The sequence below is a fragment of the Nicotiana tabacum genome, chromosome 3, assembly GCF_000715075.1.
Source record: "Nicotiana tabacum cultivar K326 chromosome 3, ASM71507v2, whole genome shotgun sequence".
Classification (NCBI taxonomy): Eukaryota; Viridiplantae; Streptophyta; class Magnoliopsida; order Solanales; family Solanaceae; genus Nicotiana; species Nicotiana tabacum.
Genome location: NC_134082.1, coordinates 213,041,015 through 213,067,390, shown reverse-complemented (window position 1 = coordinate 213,067,390; position 26,376 = coordinate 213,041,015). Strand labels below are relative to the sequence as shown.

At 36.9% G+C, this 26,376-nt stretch overlaps 3 protein-coding genes across 6 annotated transcripts; 1 reads left to right on the top strand and 2 right to left on the bottom strand.

Moving 5' to 3' along the window:
• The first annotated feature begins 1,140 nt into the window (after window positions 1–1,140).
• On the top strand, window positions 1,141–14,049 carry LOC107790172 (transcription factor GTE8). Of its 3 annotated transcripts, none has more exons than XM_075250569.1 (11): window positions 1,141–1,329; window positions 9,166–10,429; window positions 10,535–10,583; window positions 10,683–10,814; window positions 11,935–12,002; window positions 12,120–12,183; window positions 12,799–12,879; window positions 12,964–13,076; window positions 13,168–13,234; window positions 13,326–13,456; window positions 13,547–14,049. In XM_075250569.1, exons 2-11 carry the CDS (start codon window positions 9,233–9,235, stop codon window positions 13,820–13,822), a joined length of 2,178 nt encoding a protein of 725 aa, XP_075106670.1. In that variant the 5' UTR covers window positions 1,141–1,329; window positions 9,166–9,232; the 3' UTR covers window positions 13,823–14,049. The 3 variants fall into 3 exon arrangements, with proteins under 3 accessions (XP_075106670.1, XP_075106672.1, XP_075106671.1); XM_075250570.1 differs by having other exon boundaries at window positions 1,143–1,329; window positions 9,203–10,429; XM_075250571.1 differs by lacking the exons at window positions 11,935–12,002; window positions 12,120–12,183.
• Window positions 14,050–14,778: 729 nt separating this feature from the next.
• LOC107790173 (lysine histidine transporter 1-like) lies at window positions 14,779–18,992 on the bottom strand. 2 transcript variants are annotated; one of them, XM_016612074.2, is made up of 8 exons: window positions 18,820–18,989; window positions 18,177–18,334; window positions 17,682–18,068; window positions 16,390–16,783; window positions 15,976–16,081; window positions 15,787–15,878; window positions 15,175–15,243; window positions 14,779–15,077 (listed from the first exon to the last, which is right to left on the bottom strand). In XM_016612074.2, the coding sequence occupies exons 1-8, from the start codon at window positions 18,844–18,846 to the stop codon at window positions 14,979–14,981; spliced, it is 1,332 nt and encodes a 443-aa protein (XP_016467560.1). In that variant the 5' UTR covers window positions 18,847–18,989; the 3' UTR covers window positions 14,779–14,978. The 2 variants fall into 2 exon arrangements, 1 of the variants encoding a protein (XP_016467560.1); XR_001648975.2 differs by lacking the exon at window positions 14,779–15,077 and adding an exon at window positions 15,376–15,467 and having other exon boundaries at window positions 18,820–18,992.
• Window positions 18,993–21,461: 2,469 nt separating this feature from the next.
• On the bottom strand, window positions 21,462–24,751 carry LOC107790174 (lysine histidine transporter 1-like). Its single transcript, XM_016612075.2, has 8 exons — window positions 24,686–24,751; window positions 24,363–24,520; window positions 23,381–23,767; window positions 22,901–23,294; window positions 22,701–22,806; window positions 22,528–22,619; window positions 21,779–21,847; window positions 21,462–21,682 (listed from the first exon to the last, which is right to left on the bottom strand). Exons 1-8 carry the CDS (start codon window positions 24,686–24,688, stop codon window positions 21,584–21,586), a joined length of 1,308 nt encoding a protein of 435 aa, XP_016467561.1. The 5' UTR covers window positions 24,689–24,751; the 3' UTR covers window positions 21,462–21,583.
• Window positions 24,752–26,376: the final 1,625 nt, after the last annotated feature.

The following is a 26,376-nucleotide window of genomic DNA, read 5'->3' as shown; positions in this document are numbered from 1 at the left end:
GCATACAAGTTAAGTAGGGGTGGACATAAAATCCGAAAAACCGAATTCCGAACCGAACCGAATTAATTTGGTATTTCGGTACTTCGGTTTATTTCGGTACAGAAATTTCGGTATTTCGGTAATTCGGTACAGTATACGATATTGGATTATTGATATTTCGGTATACCGAAATACCGAAATAGATTAATGAGGTGAGATCAATATTTCGGTGTCCCTGTCATTATTAGTTCTAATTGGTTACTCTACTCAACTCTGCTACAGCATCTCAGTGAGCAATGGACTATGAAGCAGAAGATAATTGTGCTAAACTGCAAACTGTGATGGGCCAGAAACAGGAACAAGGCCCATTCGGAAAGGAAAAAGAAATAGGGAAGGACCATCTATCTGTTGAAATAATGTTAAGAAAATGTCATCATTCTTTTCTTGTTTATGAGTATTTATCAGCCTCAAGTACATTTGAAAATTTATGTTCATCTGCTGTAACATTGTCATTTGATGGGCTTAGTACAAAATGAACTAGTCATTGGAAGACAGACAACTATAAATCATATCATCTAATCTTTGATTAGTTTAGAGTTTCTATCTTTACTATTAGAGTAATTGAAGGTAAAATAATGTTGGCGCCAGATTTTGCTAATTAATGGAGGGGGAGACAGTGAAGATTTAGTTTAAATCGAAATTGTACCGAACCAAAATAAGAAATATCGAACCGTACCGAAATATTATAGTACGGTATTTGGTATATACAATTAATAAATCGAATATCGAATACCGAAATACCGAACGCCCACCCCTACGTGTAAGGTATAACGTAACTACTATTGCTATGCTTATGCACTCAAGTTAATTGAACCCACATATGTTTAATTGAACCCACATATGTTGAGTTTCTGCGTCTTTCGAAGGAAAGCTCTACTGGAGACTGGAGTATAAAATTGAAAAATATTTTTTTCCGTACCAAACACACCCTAAGCTGAGGTGGTTTTCACCCGTCAGATCAAGATATGAACAGAAGCCCTATAGATGATATCATCCGTTGGATTAGCCGCACGCAAGATTCAACGGTTGAGATTTGACTTAAGTCGGTAGGAAAGTCAACAATTCTCGTCTATTTAAAGGCGTTAACGGTACGACAAACCCGCTTGTGTACTTTGCCCACGTTTCTCACTCTTAACAGAAAAAAAAGAGCGAGAGAAAAAGAAAAAAGGAAAAGAAAAAAAAAAAGTTATCTGCTTTCTAGTATTGAAGAAGAGCTGGTGCTTCGTGCTTTCAGCTTCGCTTGTGATCCGCAGCGGCTTGCCCTATAATTTGCTCAATTTTCATTCTAAGGTTCGTAAAAATTCAACTCCTCGCGTAATTTCATTCTTCTTGCATGTGCTAGAGATCAAATTAGGGCTTAGGTTAACAATTCTAGGGTTTCCTGTTTGATTTTGGTTTATTTCATCGAATCATATAATCTTGGTGGAATTGGGCTTTGCCTCTGGGGATCAACTGGTGATTAAGCAAAAGGTAATTGATATTAGCGAGTGAGTCTTGATAACTACTCCTAATTGTCCTGTTGGATTCCTTTTTCGTGGAATAACAAGTTCGTTCAAATTGAAGCTGTAAAATTAGTGAGCACTCTGTAATTAGCTTGTTCTGTAGATCGATTAGGTATCTACTCAATTTTTGGAATATCTATTATGTTAATTTTACATGATAAAGTTCCTCCCATGAACGAGTTAGGTTTCATTTACCATGAAATTAATGGGAAAAGCTTGCCTCTCTGAGTTTTCTGCGGTGTTTACCATATATGTAAAACTTTGTAACTACAGCTGAAAGATCAATCATAATATAAAAGATAGAGTGATATTTGAAAACATAGCAGAAGTAACCAAGAGAATAAAGAAAGATTTAGAAAAAGTAAAAAGACATATGCTCAAATCACACCCAAAGTGATAGTGGCTGTGGCAACATCCATCGGTAATGTGTGGAAGAGAGTAAGATTTCAATGTAGACAGGATCTCGAGAGAAGGACATGAGAGTAAGATTTCTATGTAGATAGGATCTCGAGAGAAGGACATGAGAATAAGATTCCTATGTAGATAGGATCTCGAGAGAAGGACATGAAGTTTCTCCAACGAATGTGCGGTATGTGAGATCTCGAGGACCCGAGCTCTTCTCTCCATCCTATCTCCTTCTAGATCAAGGCTAGGCATGACCCTGTAAATAACAACCTTGACCTTGAATGGGGGGTTGCCAGCTATGTTGCTCGAACTCTTCAAATTTACTGCCGCACCGGTGTCGACACGACATGGGTGTGCCCATATCGTATTTGAGGGCATTTAAGGAAATTAGATGGGTGGACTATTTTATCTTTTCACCAAAAGTTAAACCCACCTTTTTATTCTTCTCTCCCTTCCCATCATCCATGGCGAACCAAAGGAATAAAGAGAAAACTGATAAAGCTTGAATCAAACACAATAAATTTTTTAAACAACATTCTAGCCGACAATGTAGCACGGGATTTTTGGAGATAATGATCAGTTTAGATCATTTTAGCATGAGATTCTAGCCGACAATTTAGAAATAGATGACATCCAATTTCTGTTGGTTCTATGGTGAGGAAATTTCATACCAACTCTCTCTTTTTCTCCCCGTAAACATCCACTCTCCACTCTTTGTTATGGCGGGAAGGAGAAAGGTGGTTGTGAAAAATAGAGAGTGGCGGTGGACACTAGGCGCTCCCCTGAGTAGAAATGGTAGAATAAAGAAAATTGATTCGCCGTCCAGAGATTACAAATGCGTACTTGGCTAGTCGCCTGATTTGGGGAATGTAACACATCTCATTATGTTGTTTTTAATGTGCTGGCGTGAGTATTTTGGGGATTTAAAAAATGGGTACAAAGCTAACATACTACCTTCATGTGGTATGTTAGCAAGACCCTATACAGACACACACACACATATGTGTATGTAGTTATAAAGTTTGAGAATGCTTTCCTATTACTTGAGATATCTTATGAATAAAATATTAGCGGATCGTCTAGTTCAAAACCAGGATATTTTTTTTTTTGATAAGGTAAATTGTATTAATCAAAGAGAGAACTCCCGTATACAAGAAGTATACCAAAAAGTAGAGAATGTACATCAGAACATGATTCTCTACAAAAGACGCCCAATCTTCTATACAAATAGGGGCTATATGAGTACATCAAAAAGCGATCAAAGATACAAAGACTATTCTTAAGATGTGAAAAAAGAGACTCAATCCCCTCAAAAACTCTCCTATTTCTCTCCCCCAAACTATCCACATGAGAGCTAACGGGGCGAACTTCCACGCCTTTTGCTTTCTTCTTCTACGGAAACCGGCCCAGCTATATAGCATTTCCTTTACACTACTTGGCATCACCCATTGAACACCAAAAAGGTTTAGGATCGCCCTCCACAAAGCCGAGGATACAGGGCAATGCAACAAAAGATGATCAACTTCTTCCCCTGAGCTTTTACACATATAGCACCAACTAACAAGTGTAATTTCCCTCTTTCGCAGATTCTCAGCAGTCAAAATCACTCCCCTCGCCGCTTAGCCATGCAAAAAAGCACACCTTCGTGGGCGCCTTAGGAATCTAGATTGAGGAGTATGGAAAAGAGGCATCCTCTCTCACCAACATACTATGGTAAAAGGACTTTACGGTGACCAGACCATCGCCGCACAAATCCCATCTCCAAGAATCACAAGATAGCTGAGGCCTGTCTTGCCCATATAGCAGTGTCAATAAATCTTGGAGCTCTGCAATCTCCTAATTTTGCATGTTCCTTCTAAATGAGAGGTCCCATACTACCCCCTTCATGCTCCTTACGAATCTGTTGGACCATCAATTCCTTCTGGTTTGAAACTCTGAAGACGTGGGGGAACGAGACCCTCGGAGTATCCTTTCCACACCACCTATGATTCCAAAAGCTGATTCTCCTCCCCCCTCCCACCCTGTAAGAGATGTTGCCACTGAAGGATTCCCAATTCTTCCTGATGCTGCTCCACATGCCACATCCGAAAGGTGTTGTGATTGCCTTGGTCCTCCAAAACCAGATATCTAGATTATAACCAGGATTTAAACCTAGGTAATTTATCACCTCTATATGGGATAAGTTATATCGAGATTTTGGTATAAAAAAAATACTTATTTTAACTATACCTCCTACTAAGCTTGGGATAAATTTAATCTCAAAATTTATATCGAAATAACCTACCTAATCCCTTGAACCAAATGACCCCTAAGTATGTATAAAGAATTACATTTTGTTAGTTTTAATTCTATAACCTTAATTAGTCGAAATATATACTTTATATGTTGTAATATACATTTATTGGTTGTATCACAACACCCATATCCGCACTCTAATTATATCCCCGAATCCTAAAATTTATGTGATGGAGAATTCCACTTTTAGATCTGCATCTGTATCGGATACCGCACCATAGTCAACGTAGGTCACCAGGAAACAATGATAATAGGCCATCGCCGTTAAATTCTTAGGAGGACTTTGATGAATGTATGAGACTGCTGGACCAATTAGTCTCGCTATTCTTCTTAGAACCAGTGCCTTCTTTTTATGGAGTTTCTTTCTTGAAAGTTGGTGAAAAATAGGCTTGCCCTTCTACGCCTCTCCACATAAAAACTAGTCTTGGTTCACTAAACAAGATCCGAACTCGCGACATGCGCCTATCATATATTTTGCAGTATTATTAAACCAAACTCCCAGGTGCTGTTAAACCAAAGCCCTAAACTTTGGGCCGCACTGATTCCATGGGACAACTTGCAATGAGGTAATAAAATAAAAGGAAAATTTTAAATGGGACTAAACGACAAAATTTGGAAGTTCGGAAATTAAGCTTCATTTAACTGCCACAATGGGTACGTACTATCCTTCAAGCTCTTCGTTGGATCCTTCATTTTGCTTTCCCTCCTCCTTCGGTTATACCTTGTCCGAAAGGTTTGAAATCCGGGAATGGGGGAATAAAAAGTTGAAATCCTCCAATTTAGCTATCTCTTGTAACCAAAACTTCATTGTTGCAGCATATTCCTTGGTGACCAATCTCGATTGAGTACGTCTATGGGTTTCACTTATGGTTGTCCATTACGAGTGCACAGTGTTAGCTCCCTTATTAAAAAGGAAGTGCTCACTAGTAGCTCGACTGAAGCAACAATGTGATCTTCAATCTCTTTTTTAATTTTTGACGCGTGAAAGACCATATGTCCCTCGTTTTTCGCCAGTAGTACTTTGGTATAGCTTAAGGGTCCTTCTAATAGCCATGGTTGTCAATCACCCACTTCAGCTTCTTCCTTAGGAACTCCTTTGGTCAGCTTGAAGTTTCATTCCATTTTGGGTTTTAGTGAGGTCGGTCGGTAGGACTTGGCAGTCAATTGCCTACTATATCTGTAAAGCTTGTAATTGTCTGTAATGGTGTCATCCCCGGAGCTGAGGGGTTATTTCTTATTCTACAAATATTATGTGTAGGACATCCATGATCCAACTGGATTTGTGTCTATTCACACATCTCAGTAGGTCTTTAGGAAGCCGTTGAGTTGCTTGGGCTTTCCATCTATTTGTGGAGGGTTGACTAAGCTAAGTTGTAATCTGACCTGTATTCCTGAAAAAAGTTCCATCTGAAAAAAGGTTTTAGAAGATCTCGTTGGTAGAGAATCTGCTTGTAAGTAGTCCATGCTGTTTATTATCTGAGAATATTCTAGCCACTTGGACAACGGAGAAGAGTATGTCAATGAGAAAATATGAACATATATTGCTATAACAATCTACAATCACAGAGATGATCTTACCCTCTTACTTGGCCGCCCCATTATAAAATTCATAACTGCATATTCAAGTGCCCTCTCAAGAATAGGCAGGGTTTTGTAGTAACATAGATATGCTACATTCTCTACTTTACACTTTTGGCAAGTATCACACACTTATAACCTGCTTTCTGCCGTCCTCGAATAATGAAGGCCAATAAATGCTGCTCTGTCTCTTATGAATGGCTAGGAGACATGGATCCCTTCTAATGAATCATGTGTTGAATAACTTACTGTCGTACCAAACTAACCTATTCTGGAAGGAGGTCTCAGGTATAGCTCCCTCACGTGATGCTTTAATCAGATTCTTGAGACTTTCATCCCCTTTATAGCTAGTGTTATCAAAAGTGAATCAACTTAGAAAAGCAACAAGTGTTTGTTGGGGTTTTATTGCAAAGGCACAATTAAGGCACGACTTTTAGCGAGGATTGCATATATTTGCTGCAAATTTCTAATTCAGCATGGGACCGATCTTCTTATACTAAATTTCTAATTTTTATTCCTAAACATCATCATTTGAGAAACAAGTGATATCATATTCCTAATGAGCATCATACTTATCCATTAAGTATTTACTGTCTTTTTTTTTGATAAGGTAAATTATATTAATCAAAAGGGAGAGAACTCCCGTATACAGGAAGTATACCAAAAAGTAGAGAATTTACATCAGAACATGATTCTCTACAAAAGACGCCCAATCTTCTATACAAGTAGGGGCTATATGAGTGCACCGAAAAGCGATCAAAGATGAAAGACTATTCTTAAGATGTGAAAAAGGAGACTCAATCCCCCTCAAAAGCTCTCCTATTTCTCTCCCCCAAAACTATCCACATGAGAGCTAACAGGGTGAACTTCCACGCTTTTTGCTTTCTTCTTCTACGTAAACCGGCCCAGCTGTATAACATTTCCTTTACAGTGCTTGACATCACCCATTGAACACCAAAAAGATTCAGGATTACCCTCTACAAAGACGAGGACACAGGACAATGCAACAAAAGATGATCAACTTCTTCCCCTAGCACCAACTACAACAACAACAACAACAACGACCCAGTATAATCCCACAAGTGGGGTCTGGGGAGGGTAATATGTACGCAGACCTTACCCCTACCCCGAAGGGTAGGAAGGCTGTTTCCAGGTCCCCTAGCACCAACTAACAAGTGTAATTCCTCTCTTTCGCAGATTTTCAGCAGTCAAAATCACTTTCCTCGCCGCTAGCCATGCAAAAAAGCACACCTTCGTGGGCGCCTTAGGAATCCAGATTGAGCAGTATAGAAAAGTGGCCTCCTTTCTCACCAACATACTCTGGTAAAAGGACTTTACGGTGAACAAACCATCGCCACGCAAACCCCTTCTCCAAGAATCACAAGATGGCTGGGGCCTGTCTTGCCTATATAGCAGTGTCAACAAATCTTGGAGCTCCGCAATCTCCCAATCTTGCATGTTCCTTCTAAATGAGAGGTCTCATACTAACCCCCCTTCATGCTCCTTACGAATCTGTTGGACCATCAATTCCTTCTGGTTTGGAACTCTGAAGACGTGGGGAAGGAGACATTCAGAGTATCCTCTCCACACCACCTATGATTCCAAAAGCTGATTCTCCTTCCATCTCCCACCCTGTAAGTGATGTTGCCCCTGAAGGCTTTCCAATTCTTCATGATGTTCCTCCACATGCGACACCCGAAAGGTGCTGTGATTGCCTTGGTCCTCCAACCCCCTCCAGTGGAATCGTACTTTTCTACTATGACCTCCCTCCATAGAGCATGCTCTTCTACCCCGAATCTCCACCACCACTTCCCCAACAAAGTTTTGTTGAATACCCTAAGATCTTTTACTCCAAGTCTACCCCACTTCTTTGGGGAAGTGACTGTCTGCCAATTCACTAGATGAAACTTTCTAGTTCCATCCGCCGCATTCGAAAGAAAATTCCTTTGAAGCCGCTCCAGTTTTTCTGTGATGCTCACATGAGCTTGCAACAGGGACAAGTAATAGGTGGGCATACTCGATAAAGTGCTTTTAATAAGCATTTCCTTACCGCCTTTTGACAAGTACCGTTTCTGCCAGCCTGCTAATCTTTTTTCAACCCTTTCAAGCACTGGATTCCAAATCGTAGTATCCTTATGCGAAGCGCCCAATGAGAGACCCAGGTAAGTAATGGGAAGGGAACCCACCTTACATCTGAGAACATAAGATAAAGCATCAATGTTAGCAACCTCACCCATCGGGAAAATCTCTCACTTGCCGAGGTTGATTTTGAGTCGTGATACTATCTTAAACCACTGCAAGACCTGCTTCATGTAGGTCAACTGATCCATATCGGCATCACAGAAAACCAGGGTGTCATCCGCAAAGAGCAAATGAGAGACTGTCTATAAAGGAGATTACTTCTTAACCTTGAATAAGTCGTACCTTGATCCACAAGAGCTCCTTCGTAAGGAAAAAGCTGAAAGTGGTAAGTAGGTTATATTTCCTTGTTCTCTCGCCCTTTTGCACATTTTGAAGCAGTGGGAAGACCATCTTCTATATCTAGGTGTGATCTTTGGAGTTGGTCGTAGAGAATCGGCCTTGTATTTCCACCCACAAGGATTGTTGCTTATATGTCATCAGAGTTCCTTGAATAACTATTATCAGAGCAGGATGAGAGTTTTCAGCAAGCCCATTAGCGTCTATCCAAATAAGCATAGTCTCCGTCCTGCAATAACTCTCTTCTTTCTTCCGATTGATTCCAAATTGTCCTTAACCAGCACAGTAGAAAGAGAGGACTGGCAACAAAATGAGAGTGAGCAGTTCACAGCAGCTTGAACCTTTTGTCGCTCTCGTTCACAAAAGCTTGAAATTCTGATTTAAGCCTTGTCATTCCATCAATTCCTTTGAATTCCTAGTTGTCCGCCCTGGTTGATATTCAGAAGCTCCAGAAGGATGCTGGTGCGAGCTGAAAGATCAAATAAAATACAAGAGAAAAAATGAAATTGAAAACAGAATTGAAGAAACTGAGGAGAGAGGGGAGAAAATAATACGAAAATGTGCTCAATTCATTCATTCATGTAACACATTGCAAAAAAAAAAGGATTAAAGGTGATGGAGCTTGTAACTACCTCGCAGCATACTGATTTCAGATGGGACAGCTAGCTATGAGGTTATAAGAGAAAAGAGGAAACTTATTAACTGACTTAAATAGTTAAATGTAAAGTTGAAAACGTCTGATTAAACTTTATTCTGAACTGTTGTAACAGCTATATTCTACACTTAGAGCTCTTTGTATCATGCTTCTGTAATATAATCTAGGACTTTCTGCCAATGTAACTCCTTTGGTTTTTATGGATGGTTTCAGGATTGACCTTCTGAGAACATCTCTTCCTTTGTGATAGGTTGGGGAAAATCTTCTTTCTACAGTCTGAATGGCAAAGAAAGATAAGTTGCGTGGAGGTGGTTCTGTTGCATTTGCCACTAATTACGAATCAGAAGGCTCTGGCAGTTCATGTAGATTCGATGCTGGAATTGCTGTTTCAGGACATTCTTTTGCTCCTCAGCAGAGATGGATAAATACAAATTCTTCTTCACATGATGGTTTTGCTGTGCCAATCCAAGTTATCCCGTTATCCAAGCTGTCAGCATCTGAGAGGAAAAACTTGGTTCTGCAGTTGAGATCTGATCTTGACCAAATAAGAATTCTGCAGAAGAAAGTTGAGTTTTATAGGACAAGTGCAGTTGCAGTTTCATCTTCTAGTGATATTGTTAGCTGTAGCAATGCACACAAAGGGCCTCCTTTAGCAAGCAAGAAGAAATCTGCAGGAACTGGGCCCGCGAAAAAGTCAAACCTTCTTGGTCAGAAGGCGTCGGCCCTGAACAGGGAGACATCTGGCAGGTTTAAATCTGCTTCAGCACCAGCCACTTCAAAAGCAACATTGATGAAACAGTGTGAGAACTTGTTGAAAAAGTTAATGTCGCATCAGCATGGTCCCGTGTTTAATGAACCTGTTGACATAGTTAAGTTAAAAATACCCGACTATTTCACTGTGATTAAACATCCAATGGATTTGGGGACAATAAAGAAGAGGCTTACTTCAGGTGCGTACTTGAGTCCACTGGAATTTCTTGCTGATGTGAGACTGACATTCTCCAATGCAATGATCTATAACCCCCCTGGTAATATTGTCCATATCATGGCTGATACAATGAGCAAGTTTTTTGAACTAAGATGGAAAACAATTGAGAAAAAGCTACCTGTTAACCATGCTGGATCAGTGGAAGAAAAATCCGGTTTACATGAAGAAAATGAAACTGCTTCAAAGAAGAGGAGACTTTCTCCAATGCAGCATGTAATTATGCCAGAACCTCCTAAATGCAAGATGACTGATGAAGAGAAACATAAACTAAGCAGTGAACTAGAAGCTTCACTTGGTGATCTACCAGACAACATCATTGAGTTTTTGAAGGAACAAAGTTCAAATGGAACAGCAGCTGGAGATGATGAGATTGAGATTGACATTGATGTTCTTCCCCATGATACTTTGTTCACGTTACGGGAGCTTCTAGATAAGTTTTTGCAAGAGAAACAAAAAGGCAATGCAAAAGCTGAACCTTGTGAGATAGAGGTAGTTTAGAATCAAAGAATACATCTTCAAATACAAAGTAGAATTAGGCTGTCCCCGGGTGGTTGATGTTAATGAATTATTGTGCCCTCTTATTTGTTTTTTCAGCTGCCAAATGAATTGGGGCTTAGTAATTCATCCATGCACGTAGACGGAGGTTCTTACTCTTTCTGTTTGATTTCATCCACGCTGTATATGGTTTGGTGTTAGATTTCAAACTTCAAAGATTTTCCTTCTAAGTACTGGAAATGTACAGGTAATGACCATGTTGATGAGGAGGTTGATATTGGTGGAAATGAGCCTCCTGTCTCTAGTTATCCTTCAGTTGACATTGAAAAAGATACAGATCTGAAAAGAGATGAATGTATAAATACAGGGGGTCCCAATGGTAATTCTGATTAGTCATCTATACTCTTCATCTTATTTGTGCTGGTTCGTTCTTATAGTGCATCCTACATGTTCAATCATCTCAAATCTTCCCCGTCTTATCTTCTAGGGCCAGCAAGATGAAATTAAAAGCCTTTTAGTCATAAGACTAGTTTTACCATCTTGTGGGATGTGCTTTTTCTTTTTTCCTTAAATTTTTATTACCTGGAAATCTTTAACACTCTGAATTGTTTTTGCTTGATGAATACTTTATATTCCGAATGTTATTTTTAATAACTTAAAATGTTTTATAGGAGTATTAGATTTTCTATTGTTTGATCTTATATCCTCTTTACAGGTTCTTCACTGCACTACATAGTGAGGATTCTCATAAGTTGCTGTATTGTTAATACTTTTGGAGAAATCTTTTAAGTCAAGCTTGTCATAGTCATATCATAACCTTCTCAAGTACTCCTCTCCATGATAGTCAATCAAAACACTGATTACTTGCTGTTTTATCCCTCTTTTGGATACTCATCAATTTCCAGTCAAGTGTTTTGCCATATAAGTGATGATCCTGGCTGGTAATGTTGCATAATTGCTAAAAAAATGGGGTGCTTGTGGCCCCACATTTACTTCATTCAAGAAACTCATAGAATTTTCTTTACGTTTGAGTTTGAAGTTACCTTAATTTTATGTTCCTCTATGTTGTAAGCTTTAGTTATTTCTTTTTTGAAGTTTGTGCTATGCTACTATTTTGTTTTGTACTTCTCTTGCCCAATGGTTCTTTTTTATCAAGACTTGATCATTGTTTGCTTGTGTCGCTTGAATAGAGTTTATTCTTCTTTTATTTCATTCATATTCAAGCTTCTTTGACAATGCAACTTTTTTGGAAAAAATGAAAATTCATTCCAGCATCATTTGCGCGCATGTTCGGCTTCTGCAGACCTCCATATTTGCTGGAAAAGAAACTTAAATACTTAATTGGTGTTACAAATTCATGTTCATCCATAGAAGTGTACTTTAGCGTTATTTCTCCATATAAAAGCAACTTGTATCTGCTGATTTAGTAGGAAAAGCTTTCGTTGTAAGAATTCCCAATGCTTTCTTAACTCTAGTTCCTGCATCTTCCTTCCATCCAGATTCAGATTCTAGTAGCTCTTCTGATGATGAGTCTGAAGCTCAAAGAACATCTGATCATGCTGAGCAGGTGAAGAGAGCTCATTGTAGTTTCTACTTGAACCCTCATGATGATTATTGTCATCGGACCTGCTTTTAGAGTAATTGGAAACCTAATACGACTTTTTGCTCTGGTGTTTGGCCACAGAATCACAGTTCGCCAGCAAAGGTAGATGGGAAGGAAGCTGGCAGTAGTTTAGCTGATGGAGATCGTGAGCTTCTTTCTGATTTTTTATTTTTTGGATAAGTAGTTCTTTTCTGTTTTATATAGCAGAGGATCTTGTTGATGGTTATCCAGTAGTTGAAACTGAAATCTAGTAAGTGGATACATCTGCAGAATACCTACAAGGTGCTGGCGGCTAATAGTTTTTGTTGGTTAATCCTGTATTTGAAACTGAGCACTTATCTGATATTTAGGAAGTGGATATATCTGCAGAATACCTACAAGGTTTATGAAGGGCGGCGACTAGTAGTTTTGTGGAATGGGTTTAAGGGATCTTATTGTCTCCTAAAGCTTTGTGCTTCGTTGTTGTTAGGAGTGTCCTGAATAGAGCATGTATAGAATTGAAAGGGAGTGTGCTAAGAGATCAAACCTCAGGGATAAGGAGGAAGGTTTTTTTTAGGGGTGGGGTGGGGGGGGGGGGCGAGGGGGAGAGCTCTGTAGGTTTTGATTTTCACTGGTGCAAGAGGGTGTATTGAGGTTATGTTGTTGAATTATTTCAGCTCTGTCATGTGGTCATAGTTCCTGTAGTCAGGTTATTGTCTTATGTTTTTCTATCCCTTGACTTGGTAGATGTTGCTATTTCAATCCGTGTTTTAATCTCCAGAGTCTATCAGTGGCATGGACCAGCTGGAACAAAGTTCTCAGCAAATGCCAATATCTGTTGAGTCAGAAGCATATCAAGACGGTGAGTTTGAGAAGTCAAAAGTTGGTCTAATTCCTTTGCCTTTTTTGTTTTGTGGGTTCATCCATTGTGCTATTAACATTTTAGGGGAGAGTGTGCCAGACAGGAGGGTCTCCCCTGAAAAGCTCTATAGAGCTGCTCTCCTGAAGAACAGATTTGCAGATACAATTTTAAAAGCTCGAGAGAAGACACTTGTTGAGGTGAGTATATCTGCTTGTTATAGGACTTGCTACTGCTTTTGCCTTAATATTTTGACCAGCTTGTCATTCCATCCTGTAATTTGCTATAAAGGTCGAGAAGGGCGATCCAGAGAAACTTCGTCGTGAAAGGGAGGAACTTGAGATGCGGAGGAGGAAAGGTAGCCCTCTCACAATCCCGATATCTAAAAAGATGGAGGAAATTCTTTGCATGTGAATTGGTAGCCTTATAAAGTTAATTTCCATGATCAGAGAAAGCTAAGTTGCAAGCAGAAGCCAAAGCTGCTGAAGAAGCTCAAAGACGTGCAGAAGCAGAAGCTGCAGCTGAGGCTAAGAGGAGGAGAGAGCTCGATAGAGAAGCAGCAAGACAGGCATTACTCCAGGTGAGTAGAACATGTTGTAGAAGGTCTCGTGCTTAACGTTGGACGCACTTCAGCTAATGAATCACATGAAACTTCCATTGCTTCGTGCAGATGGAAAAGACTGTAGAGATTAATGAGAATTCAAAGTTTCTTGAGGATTTGGAGATGCTGACTGCTGTCCCACCCGAGCAATTACCTAGCTCGGTAGATGAGACCAGTCCAGATCATTCCCAGGATGGGCTAGGCGGCTTCAAATTTGGAGGCAGTAATGCTCTGGAGCAACTTGGGTTGTACATGAAGATGGATGATGATGAGGAAGAATGTGAGCCCGCTACTCTCCCAAGTGATCCTAAGGATGTTGAGCCTGAGGAAGGTGAAATTGATTAAGCTGCCCTCTGTCGCTGTAGCTGTATCATAGTGTTTTAGAGATCACTAATAGGTTAATGACATAAATCCTATTCCATATTGAAAGCCGAAAAAGAGAAGAAAACAGAAAAGAAAAAAAGAAAAAAGAAAAAAAATAACATATAAGAAAAAAATGGAAAACATTGACTTAACATTCAGTTTGTTATTGGATGTGGAAAAGAATTGTGTGGAAGTGTTCTGCAGTTGCCTTTTCTGATCTTTCAGCTTCGCATTTATATTTATATTTTAAATCTTTTTATCCATGATTTTAGTTATGATGATTCAATTTTCGAGGAGACTGCAAAATTTGACAGGAGAGGACCCAAAATAGATTATGTAAAAATTAGAACTGAATAAAGTCGCCAAAAGGTTAATACAGTTTTGTCGTTGGAATTATCGCTGGAGTGGTTGGAGAAAAGGGCAAGGGATGTTTTCTTCATGTTTTTTTATGGGTGATTATAGGCTGTAAACCATTTTAAGGTCAAGATCTTGTTCATCTTTTGATATGAGAAAATTTCAGTTTGGCCACGGCCTAGATAGGACTCTTTTCCAAATTCTAACTTCAAATACGTTTTTTCCAAATTTCAACCAAATCATGTCCAGATCTCATGAAGGAGAACTTTACGAGGAGGATACAATATGTTGAAGGAAAATCAATTGTATATATATTTACTTTTTTATATTTTGACTCTTCTTAGCGAAAATCCCTGTTCAGTCTGTTCTTTGAACGAGGCTATAACAGCCTAATAAGTACCAATTCTTAGGCTTAAAAGACTTGGAATAAACATTACTATAAGCAATGAATATTCCGAAGTCTTGAACCATTGAACGCTTATGCATCTATTTCATGTTTGATTAGAAAGATAGAATTAAATCACAAAGTGTTGAATGCGTTTGCATCTTTGATTAGAGAGAGAAAACAAAGTGCTAAATGCCACTTTGACAAAACTCCTGACAGTAATATAGCATTAATTATAGTTACATTACACAAGAAGCAATACGAAAATGTATTACAAGCCCAAAACACAGACCAAGTATCTTTGTGATTTAACACACATCTATTTAATTAGAAACATAAATGAGACCTCCAATTTGAAATCACCCTTTTCTCCGAAGCTGTGTGCCAGACGAGAGATGCCTAAGAGAAAAAATTGTAATCCTTGGCTTGTATAATGATGGTTCTTAAGCCACCAATTGGTGCTAAAACAGTCAACATTACTCCCACTATTATGCAAATCTGTAATAATTTGTCCAATTAGTTTTGGTTTATAGCTTATAAAAACAGAATCAGATAAAATGACAATATCAAAAAAGCATAAGAAGTTGAACCATACCCAGTTACTAGTCCAAGAGAGACCCCATCTCTTTGGTTTGTAGATTGAAAGCCACATGATGCAAGGGAGCTGAAAGAAGAGTAAAAAGTACATTGTGTTAGTGCTGGCTGTCATTTTCTCATGTCGACGCTTAGTGACGGAGCCAGAAATTCAATCAAGGGAATTCAATAAATACAAGAATGTCGCATCTAGAATTTATACCTGACCCTGAACTTATTTTTGAACCTCCTTTACCACTATACTAGAATCTTCTCTCATGTCAAGGAGATTTAAGAAGAGGAGCCTTGTCGTAACTGGTAAAATTGCTACCATGTGATCAGTAAGTGACGGGTTAAAACTGTGGAAACAGCCTCTTGCAGAAATGCATAATAAGTTTGCGTACAATAGAACCTTGTGGTCCGGTCCTTCTCCGGACCACGCGCATAGCGGGAACTTAGTGCACCGCGCTTCCCTTTTATGTCAAGGAGATCTAACAGTAGATATATAAGTAGAAGGTTCATTTCCTCCTATTTGCGCAATATAGTTATCGAAAAGGAACCCCTTACGTCTACCTAGCTCTGCCTCTATCGGCACTACAACGTCTACAAACCAAGAATAGACAAGGGAACTTACAAAATAGGTTGTTGGGGCAAAAGCAAATCCTCCAAAGAAACCAAGAAGTCCCCCAAAGAAAGGGAAGATGATTCCAACAAACATTGTGAAAGCTGCAATAAAAGCAAAGGCATTACAATTTACTCGAACAGAAAGCAACACCACTATACCAACAAAAGTTTCTGCTTCAAATAAAGGCAAGTTACTTACCCACATAAAGGTTTCTGGTCATGAATCTCAAGTACCAAGTTGGCTTGAACTTAAGTTTCTTTACAAGGTAAGTCTCAAGCATGTCAAACACCGGAATTGCATACAACTACAATAGCACAAAATCAAGCACATTTCATTAGATAAAAATGTTACACTACCATAAAACTAAACTGCTCCAATCAACAAGAATGTTTCATGCTATGTTGCTCAGACTCATCACAAATGTCGCTAGATACGTGCTGGATCCTTCAAAAGTAGAACATTTTTGGAGGATGTAACACGCAGTTGCGGAGTCACATGCACCCAAAGGGTGTCAACCGACATCCCTTCGTCGGAAATCCTGGCTCCGCCACTGCCGACACGGGTGTGACATCATTTTTGGAGAGCCTGAGCAACATAGATTTCGAGTCATACCTGATAGCTCCCAATAATGTGGATAACAACAAAGGCATTAGCCAAGACAATGAGCCAAGTAGGTTTCTCCAAAGAGATAAGAATGTTGTCTGATACTGAATTCCCAAAGATCCAATAGCCAATAATAGCAACAGGGAAGTAACAAAGAGCCACAATAATGTAAGCAACAAGAACTCCTTTCCACATTGGTCCTTTAGAAGGTTTCTCAGGTGTTGAAGGGATTGTAGCTTGAATTTCTAACACAACATTATGACCTGCATATGCAAATGCCACTTCTCCCAATCCACTGAAAAAGTTGAAAATACCTTCCCCTGTGTTTTCAGCCCTGTATTCATATTCCACATCTGGTTGCACTCCCTTATCAATTGAAGCCCCCCAAGCAATTGTACAGTAACTGTTGAACACATCATTAAGTAAATAAAATTGTTCTCTTTCTAACAGCTTAAACTATTAGATAAGATGAGTGTTATCAAAGGCGAAAAGCGCAAAAAAGCTCTAAGGTCCGTTGGGGCTTTAAGCGCAATGTGCAAATAAAGTATGTGCTTTAATGAAAAAAGGCACAGCGGGAGAAAACTTAAAAATATGCATGTAGTCCAAGACAAATCATTATAAGCATGAATAACAAATATATAGACAAAGAAATTGAAAAAAAAATTACGATAAAATGAAATATCAATTGTTTAAGGTCGCCTTTTCAAGATTACACTCATTGGCAAGGAAAAGTATGCCTTTGAGCTTTGATGCGACAGTGAAGCGCCCACAAAGCGAGGCGAAGCGCTCAACGTGTTTGGAGCCTCGCTTCAGGGCTTAAGCGCGCCTTTGACAACACTAGGATGAGATAGTCACATACTCCAATATGGTACTACAAGAGTAGGAAGAGATCGTCAGTTCGAGTCTCACCATCGCCCAGAGGCGGATCCAAGATATAAATTCTATTGGTTCAATCTTTAAGGTTCTTGATATAAACTCAATTATATATTTAAAGTTATAGGTTCATACTTACTATTTTTTATAAATTTAATATATTTTTACACATAAATTTATACTTCGCACTAAAAATACTAGGTTCAGTTCAACCCTATACTGAGTCGCCCCTGCCATCGCCCCATTATAAAAGAATTTCCAGGTGTTTGACATATGAAAAAGAATGTGCGGGGCGCATTGAAGACATACATAAGTAAATAAAAATGTGACCTTTCTAATCGAATATACATAAGTCAGAAAGTTTGGAACGCGATGTCCTAAATATTAATGGATCAAGAACAATAAGCTAAAGGAAGTAATTTTTATACCTTAAGGACATGATAGCTGCTACCAAAGACACACCAGATATGGCATTGAAGTTAGGAAGATGAGAAAGCACAAAATGGACAGAAGCAAATATCATGATATAGTAAGTCAGTTTGATATCTTTGCAATTGTCTTTACAGACTAAATCATGGATTTTCTGGAATGATTTTCCTCCAGTCACCATATAAACAATGTCAAGGCCAACTTCAACAACCAATTGCTGAGGCACCACGATCCATAAGCCGAGCTTGTTACCAAAAACATGCTGCCCCAATTCATGATATCTATCGAAACGTTTCCCTGGAACCATTTCGTGCATCTCAACCATTTGCCATAGTGTGTATAATGTTATAACCCATGATACCACCATCACTGTTACACCAGGTCCCCTGAGATTACGTCCAAACTCATTTCAATAACGTATTATAAGATAGAAATTAAAGTATATGAAAAGTTAGTATTGTTGAATACTCTAAGATATAGATAAATATACGTACCATCCAAGCTCAGACATGGCATAAGGAAGACCGAGGACACCAGCTCCAACCATAGCAGTAACATTATGGAATGCAGAATACCACCATTTTGCATTCCTAGAAGAAGTAATGGGAAGCCATTCGTCTATCGCCTTTTGTTCTTCAGTTCTTCCATCAGCCTTTCATTTGATTATAGTCCCATTAAATAAGGAATTGAAACATTATGTTGATAACGATTCACACAATACAGTATCTATCCAAACTCTCAATCCATGCACAAAAATGTATCATAAGATCAATTGGCATTAATAGTTGCCATCCCTTACAACTGCTATTTGCATAAACAATAATCATAATAATTATTTTCTAAAAATTGTTTCTTTGATTAGCTGTAATCTCCAAAGAAAATGCCACGAATCATATATCTCATTCATTTTTTCATGTAAATTACAAGATATACATGTATTACAACAACAACAACAACAACATAGAGTGGGGTCTGGGAAGGGTGAGGTGTACGCATCCTTACACCTGCCCTGGACGGGCATAGTGATAATTGTTTTAAATCACTATTTCCCTAAAAATTACAGAGACATGCATAAGTTTGAAAGCTAAAACGTTTGAAATATAAAAAATTATCTGAAATTAAGTGAAGAATATATACCGCATTGTTGTCTGGAGAGGCTACCATATTGTTGTGTTAAAAGGGCTTGAAAAATGAATAAGATTTACAGTTATTTGATGGAAGGTATGAAGAATGAAGCCAGATTTGAACCAGTTGTGATTATGAATTCCCAAATTGTAACCATAACACAGGTTAATCTCTCAACAAATAATGTCTACGTACAGTTATAGAAATTTTATTGAAAAAAAAAAAATTTCTTTTGAAAAAGTCCGAATGTGACTCCCCTCCGTTAAACATACTCTTCATTTCCTCTATGCCACACGTGCCCTATTTAAATTCCATAGGTTTAGATTAAGATTAACTAAAGATAAGGAATGTATATTTTACATACACAGTTATTCCAATACTCGAAATTCCCCAAAAAGAAACAATATTAGAGCTCATTTCTCGGAGATAATATACCTGTTTTTTTTTTCTTCTCTTATCCTACGTTCTAATGCTATTGAACTTTATAGCATAACTTATGTATTACATGTGTATAATTATGTATAATTAGTGTATAATCTATGTATATAGTTAGAAAAAATAAATAGTAAATATGATCGACTATTTGTGTAAAGATTGCAATAAATAAAATACGAAAGAGAGCCTATATTGCTTTTAAGATTCTTAAGAACTAAGAGTAGCAAATTAACTATCATCTAAATGAATAAATGATGTTAAAGGGTTAGTTTGGCCCGTGGCGGAGCTACAATTATTGAGAGTTAAATTATAAAGAAGTAAACACATGAAAAAACTTAAAGAATTTAACATATAGTATATACCTATACATAATTTTTTTATTTAACTATATAGTATAATTTTTCGGCGAATTACTGAGGGTTTGGATAAAGGTGGCTCCACCACTGGTTTGATCCGTAACAAATTCAATTTGATAAAACAAGTTTGAGAAGAATTTATTATTAATGAATGAAACATTGAATCTGGCAAATAAGAAATTAAGAATACTATAAATATATAGACACGTAGAGAATTGCATATGCTCATATTAGATTTAAGAGCAACGGAGTTCGAATATTGAACATATAGGTAAATTAATGCAAATTGGTCGGTGGACTTTACTACGCTGTTATAAGCAAAATATTAGTATTAAAAAGGAAAGAAAGAAAGTCTATATTCAATATATTGTCTATTAACAAGTTTTGGTCCACGTAGTTATGATAAAAAAACATAACTAAAAAAAGAGCAACAGAAATTCAATTACATTGGATAAGTCCAACAACAACTCAGTATAATCCCACTTAGTGGGGTCTGGGGAGGGTAGTGTGTACGCAGACCTTACTCCTACCCTAGGGTAGAGAGACTGTTTCCAAATAGACCCCCGGCATCCTTCCCTCCAAGAACTTCCCACCTTGCTCTTGGGGAGACTCGAACTCACAACCTCTCGGTTGGAAGTGGAGGTTGCTTACCGTCCAAAAGTAAAATAAATGATGAAAAGAAGGTAGGTGCTAATGTCTGGCAACCTTTTGAGGAAATGAGATACTAATTCCCCATTATTAGAATGTTTGTTAGGTTAACTTATCCTGAACCTTTTAAATTTAAATGAATAAATAGAAGCATGTCACATCCAAAAAGAATGTAAATAGAGAGGAGTTAGATACAACTTTGACATTTTCCATTTTTAATAATTTTTGTAGTCTTTTATAGCAATGGATTAATCACAGAGACACACTGTCTCATTAAGTTATATTAAAATTGATAGATTCCAAATGAGGAAAAATTGAAATTGCAGTGCTACTTATATCTGATTCTATATGTTGTATCATATTTAAATCTCGTGAAATTTGATGATTTTAATTTTTAAGGTTTTTAATATTGAACTCATATATTTAAAATTATGAATTTATATTTTTTATTTGTTGCAAATTTAGTAGATTTTTACATATAAGTTTATGTTCCATTTAGAAAGTACTAGGTCAGATAAACCTGATACGACAAGGCTACATTTGCCTCTAGATAATAAGAATTTCTAAGCTCCCGTTTGACCATAGATTTTGGCTTTATCTTTTCAGGAAGTTTTTTGTTTGTGAAATATTATCATATTTGGGGTTGGAGGAAAGGTTTTTGGCTGAAATTTTTTCTTCCACTTACAAAACTTCAACTTTTCTTCAAATAAAATGTATATCCAAACACAACTTCAACTTTCAAAAATTATTTTTCAACACAACTTCAAAAACTCTTTTTTTTTCTTCAAGTTTCACTCAAATCTATGTCCAAAACTAGCTAAGGATATTGTACAAGAGATTTTAGGTTGTTAGTATAATGTTAAATACAGTCAGACCCCTATATAACAATACCTTGCTATAAAAATCAAGCTTTCCGGAACCAATTTTTATGTTATGTTATAATATATGTTCTCTATAATAACACTTCGCTACAACATCTAAAAATATTCGTAACAAACAAAGCTGTTATAGGGAGGCTGCAGGCTGAACAACTTTATTTTGTCTTGCCAGAAGAGGTGTTAAACATGGCAGATGAAAGAATTTTTTATATTGCTTTTGTATTATTATTGAACAGGAAACAATTGGTACGTTTCAAGTGCAAAATTCACAAAATAAAAAGGATTTTCAACTGCGAGCCAATGTTGCTCATAAATCATAATATAACATATAAAAATCTGCAGAAGTCTTATATTGTAAAAAGTTCTGAACCAAAACAACCTTGCTAGGAAGTCCTTTATAATAAAACACACTCCAGCAGTTTAAGAAACTTAATCAAAGATTTTTCCTTAATTAATCGTCTAAGAGAAAAATTTGAGGTTCTTGGCTGATAAGATGATGGATCTTAAGGCGCCGATTGGTGCTATAACCATCAACAGAACTCCCAGTATTATGCAAATCTGTCATTAATAGGATCATTTTAGTTGTCATTGTATATATAAAAGGCAGAATCAGAAAACTTTAAAATGTGAATAATAGATTAATTTGTAACATACCCAGTTAATAATCCAAGATAAACTGAATCTCTTTGGTTTATATATTGCAAGCCACATTATGCAGGGAAGCTGAACAAGGAAACAGAGTCAAAAATCTGCACTACAAAGTTTAAAGCCATAAAATTAAGTGAAAATAGCACGGGCTAGCCAGTGTTCGGACAGGTAATTGAAAAATAGTCAGCGTTTGTAATGTCATTGAAAAATAGCCACTATTTTGCTGCAACACGGAAAGTTCCAGCATAATATACTGGAAATTGGTGCACATATGTATGAACTTTCAACATATTATGCTGGAACTTTAGCACACGAAAAGTTCCAGCATAATATACAGGAAATTGGTGCACATATGTATGAACTTCCAACATATTATGCTGGAACTTCAGCACACGGAAAGTTCTAGCATAATATACTGGAGATTGGAGCACCTGTATATGAGCTTCCAGCATATTATGCTGGAACTCCGGTATATTATGTTGGACGTCCACATGTAAAAAATTCGAACTCCAGTATATTATGCTGGAACTCCGGTATATTATGTTGGACGTCCACATGTAAAAAATTCGAACTCCAGTATATTATGCTGGAATATTTTTCGGATTTTGAACAGTGTTTTCGTTCAAATTTATCTTTACATGAAGAGTGTCTAAAATTCGATTACTTTTGAAATTATGACTATTTTTCAATTACCACTTATAAATCTGGCTATTTTTGAATTTCGACCGAAAAATAAGGACAGGAAAATCTCTTACAAAGTATGTTGTTGGGGCAAATGCAAATCCTCCAAAGAATCCAAGAAGCCCACCAAAGAAAGGGATCGCGATTCCAACGAACATTGTGAAAGCTGCAATTGAACTGAAGAAAATCACACAATTCTTGAACTAAAAAGCAACACTAAAGATGAAAACAAGCTTGAATTTCTTACCAACGTAAAGGTTTCTGGTAATAAATCTCAAGTACCAAGTTGGCTTGAACTTAAGTTTCTTAACAAGCACAGTCTCAATCATGTCAAACACTGGCATAGCATAGATCTACAACATCACAACATCAACAACGTTTCGTTAGTACATTGTTAGGATCTAAATTATAGTAATAAAGTTAATAAGATCGGTTATTTTTCAGTACCTGATAACTCCCAATAACATGGACAACGACGAAAAAGTTAGCAGTAACAATGAGCCAAGTAGGTTTTTCCAAAGAGATGAGAATGTTGTCTTCTACAGAATTCCCAAACACCCAATATCCAATAAGTGCAACAGGAAAATAACACACAGCAACTACAATGTAAGCAACAACAACGCCCCGCCACATAGGTCCTTTGGACGGCTTCTCCGGCGTTGAAGGGATTGTAGCTTGAATTTCTAACACCACATTGTGACCGGCGTAAGCAAAAGCCACATCACCCAACGCGCTGAAAAAGTTGAAAACAGCTCCCTTATTGGTTTTAGCATTGTAGCCATAGTCCACATCCGGTTGCACGCCTTTCTTGATTGAAGCCACCCAACCAATAGTGGAGTAACTTCATCGTCACGTATACAATAAAAGTTAGGACAACAACCTTGAAATAAACAGTAAGCGACAGATAATAGTTTTGTGTATATATACCTTAAGGACATAACAGCTGCTGCCAAAGAAATGCTAGATATTGAGTTGAAGTTTGGAAGATGGACGAGACAAAAATGGACAGAGGCAAAGATCATGATAAAGTGACTAAGTTTCAAATTTGTGCAATTTTCTTTGCACAATAAATCATGGATTTTCTTGAGAGATTTTCCTCCAGTCACCATATAAACAATGTCGACGCCAACTTCAACGACTACTTGCTGAGGAACTACGATCCATAACCCGAGCTTTTCTCCAAAAGCATGCTGCCCCAATTCATGATATCTATCGAAACGTTTCCCTGGAACCATTTCGTGCATTTCAACCATTTGCCATAGTGTGTATAAAGTGATAATCCAAGATAACACCAGTACTGTTACACCAGGTCCCCTGAAATTGCACCCAAACTCATTAAGTAATACTAGTGGAAAAAAACTCGCACGGACTAGCGAGCTATATAATTGAGTTTACGTTCTGTTCTGTGCACTGACAGTGTAAAGAACGTTTAGGCCATCTAAAAATAGAGCAATAACCTGCAATTATCGGTTATGTTACATTGACACACTATCACTAACACAGAAATGAAAATTATTACTACGTTCGAACAATTTAATTTACCCCATCTGGTGGTTGCTTCTATGGCTAATCTCATCCAGTAATAACATTATGATCAAGTCGTTAAACGGGGCGAATGTAGCGTACTGGAATGTTAATAATGAGTTCAATTGAACCCAAGACTGTCACGATATAGGTATAATAATCATTAAAACCTAAAAAAATGTGAAAATTGAATACATCAAGGCTGTTAACGGGGGCGAATGTAGCATACTAACATGTTAACAATGGGTTCATTTGAAGCCAAGACTGTGACGGTATAGGTATAATAATCACTAAAATTTCAAAAAATATGAAATTTCGAAAATTTTAAATCTTGAATCTGCCTCTGACTGTTTTAAAAAATATAATTAAAAAAAAAGGTACGTACCACCCGAGTTCCGACATAGCATAAGGGAGACTGAGAACACCAGCTCCAACCATAGCGGTAACATTGTGAAATGTTGAGTACCACCATTTTGCATTCCTAGACGAAGTAATGGGAAGCCATTCGTCTATTTTCTTCTGTTCTGCAGATCTTTCATCAGCCTGTCATTTAAATTTTAGCCCCTTTAATTCTTTTCATAATTGAATTATACAGTACAAAAAATATATTTATACTAACAGATACTACTAGTATAAGTTATTTTGCATATTATGAAGGAATTAAACTGTGATATAAAATCATCTAAAAAGTAAGTAAAAATGGAGTACCATATTGCTGTGTGATGAGAACTTGAAAGGTGATTCTTCAGTTCTCTAATTATGCTTATCTTTTTTATATTGCCTTCGGTTTACTGTTGTAGAAAATGCATTTAAGAAAATATTTTCTTTAAAGTTTTTCCTTATATGTTTCTCTGTTGATTGCCTTTGTAATCTTTTACAGCAATGAAAAATTTATTACCAATACAGACAAATATAGATATCATTCAATGCCTGACACACTCATTTCCAACTGTTTATTGATCATTTCATTAGTAATTGTTTTCCAAATTAGAAAGAATATGAACGCAAAGCTACTTAATATGTTATTTTATTTAGTATAAATACATATTAGAATCTTCGTTGAAATTGCAGTGTTACTTAATATGTCATTCTATTTTATCCAAATTGGAATCTCCTTTTTTGTTTTGTTTTTTAAATTTAAAAATTGTCTTGCTTAGGCTTCTTTCAACTTATCAACGTAAGTTAGACTTTGCAATTGCATAAAAAATGTTCCTTTTTTTTTTTAACTTTAATAATTAATGCGTGTTCCATCGATTTCAACGAAAGAGACCCACATCGGTCGACATGAAAGATAAAAACTTATCGTTTACACTAAATCAATAGATGCATGATATGTATTATGTATATTGACTTTAATGACTTGATCATGGTTAATAGTATACATTCTCGCTTCATTTTCAGAGACGTAATGAAAAGCAATTATTTAATCAGTTATTATAAGTGATTGATAAGATATGATCACTAAGAAAGAAAAGAAAAATGAATAGATTTTTTGATGTACAAATGCTATATTTTTGTTTATTGATCATTAATATAGATTAGGAAAAGTATCAATTAATCTGTGGCTCTATAAAGAAAGTTAGTTTAAGCATTTCACACCGTTTGAATTTTCTTCTATGTATTTGGAGAAATTCTTGCAACAAAGAAATTAAACTAAATGCATGTTCAGTATTCATATCTACATATATGTTTAGGGTCAATTAAAAATAAAAAGTGGTAAAAAAGGAAAATGAAGCAGGTGGCTGAATTATGTAGCACGAGAGAGAGAATTTTTTTATATGTTAAAATTTTCCAATTGTATTAGTCGTTTGTAATGAAATGACTAAATGGGGGGGGGGGGTGCTAATTGACACAAAAGTTTTGTTATACTTTTTTATTGTTGACTTGTTGTGTACTCATTAGGTTCAATTGTGCTGGGGGTGGGCATAGTTTGGGCTGAAATCCAAATCCAAATCTAATTTTTTTGGATTTTTAGTTTGGATTTTCGAATTACGGAGTGGACTTTTTATCTGATTTTTAAAATTTTTGGATTTCAAATTGGATAATGGATTTTATTCTTCGAAATTTTAGATATCCGAAAATTTAATTTTTATACTTTATATTTAGTTCATTATTCATATGCCAGTAGTAATAAGTTCAACGCCCTACCCATTAGATATTATCTCATATATTCAATATTAATTACTAAGTTACTGTTATAATACTTTCTATTTGGATATGGTTTTATTATAGCTACTTCTTATCAGTTGTATTAATGTCTCTATTGCAACAACAACAACAACAAACCCAGTGTAATCCCGTAAGTGAGGTCTGGGGAGGATAGTGTGTATACAGACCTTACCCCTACCTTGTGAAGGTAGAGAGGTTGTTTCCGATAGACCATCGGCTTAAGGAAGGCT

What these genes read in the sequence shown, in the direction of transcription:
- LOC107790172 (XM_075250569.1), top strand. Translation starts at nt 9,233, where the DNA reads ATGGCAAAGAAAGATAAGTTGCGTGGAGGTGGTTCTGTTGCATTTGCC. An exon ending in ATCCATGCACGTAGACGGAG is followed by an intron (nt 10,584 to 10,682) that starts GTTCTTACTCTT and finishes GGAAATGTACAG; the next exon opens with GTAATGACCATGTTGATGAG. An exon ending in CATCTGATCATGCTGAGCAG is followed by an intron (nt 12,003 to 12,119) that starts GTGAAGAGAGCT and finishes GTTTGGCCACAG; the next exon opens with AATCACAGTTCGCCAGCAAA.
- LOC107790173 (XM_016612074.2), bottom strand. Translation starts at nt 18,846, where the DNA reads ATGGTAGCCTCTCCAGACAACAATGCG. An exon ending in CCTCTCCAGACAACAATGCG is followed by an intron (nt 18,335 to 18,819) that starts GTATATATTCTT and finishes ATCAAATGAAAG; the next exon opens with GCTGATGGAAGAACTGAAGA. An exon ending in TCTCTTGGACTAGTAACTGG is followed by an intron (nt 15,078 to 15,174) that starts GTATGGTTCAAC and finishes AAATTATTACAG; the next exon opens with ATTTGCATAATAGTGGGAGT.
- LOC107790174 (XM_016612075.2), bottom strand. An exon ending in TACCAGAAACCTTTACGTTG is followed by an intron (nt 22,620 to 22,700) that starts GTAAGAAATTCA and finishes GTTCAATTGCAG; the next exon opens with CTTTCACAATGTTCGTTGGA. An exon ending in TATCTTGGATTATTAACTGG is followed by an intron (nt 21,683 to 21,778) that starts GTATGTTACAAA and finishes TATTAATGACAG; the next exon opens with ATTTGCATAATACTGGGAGT.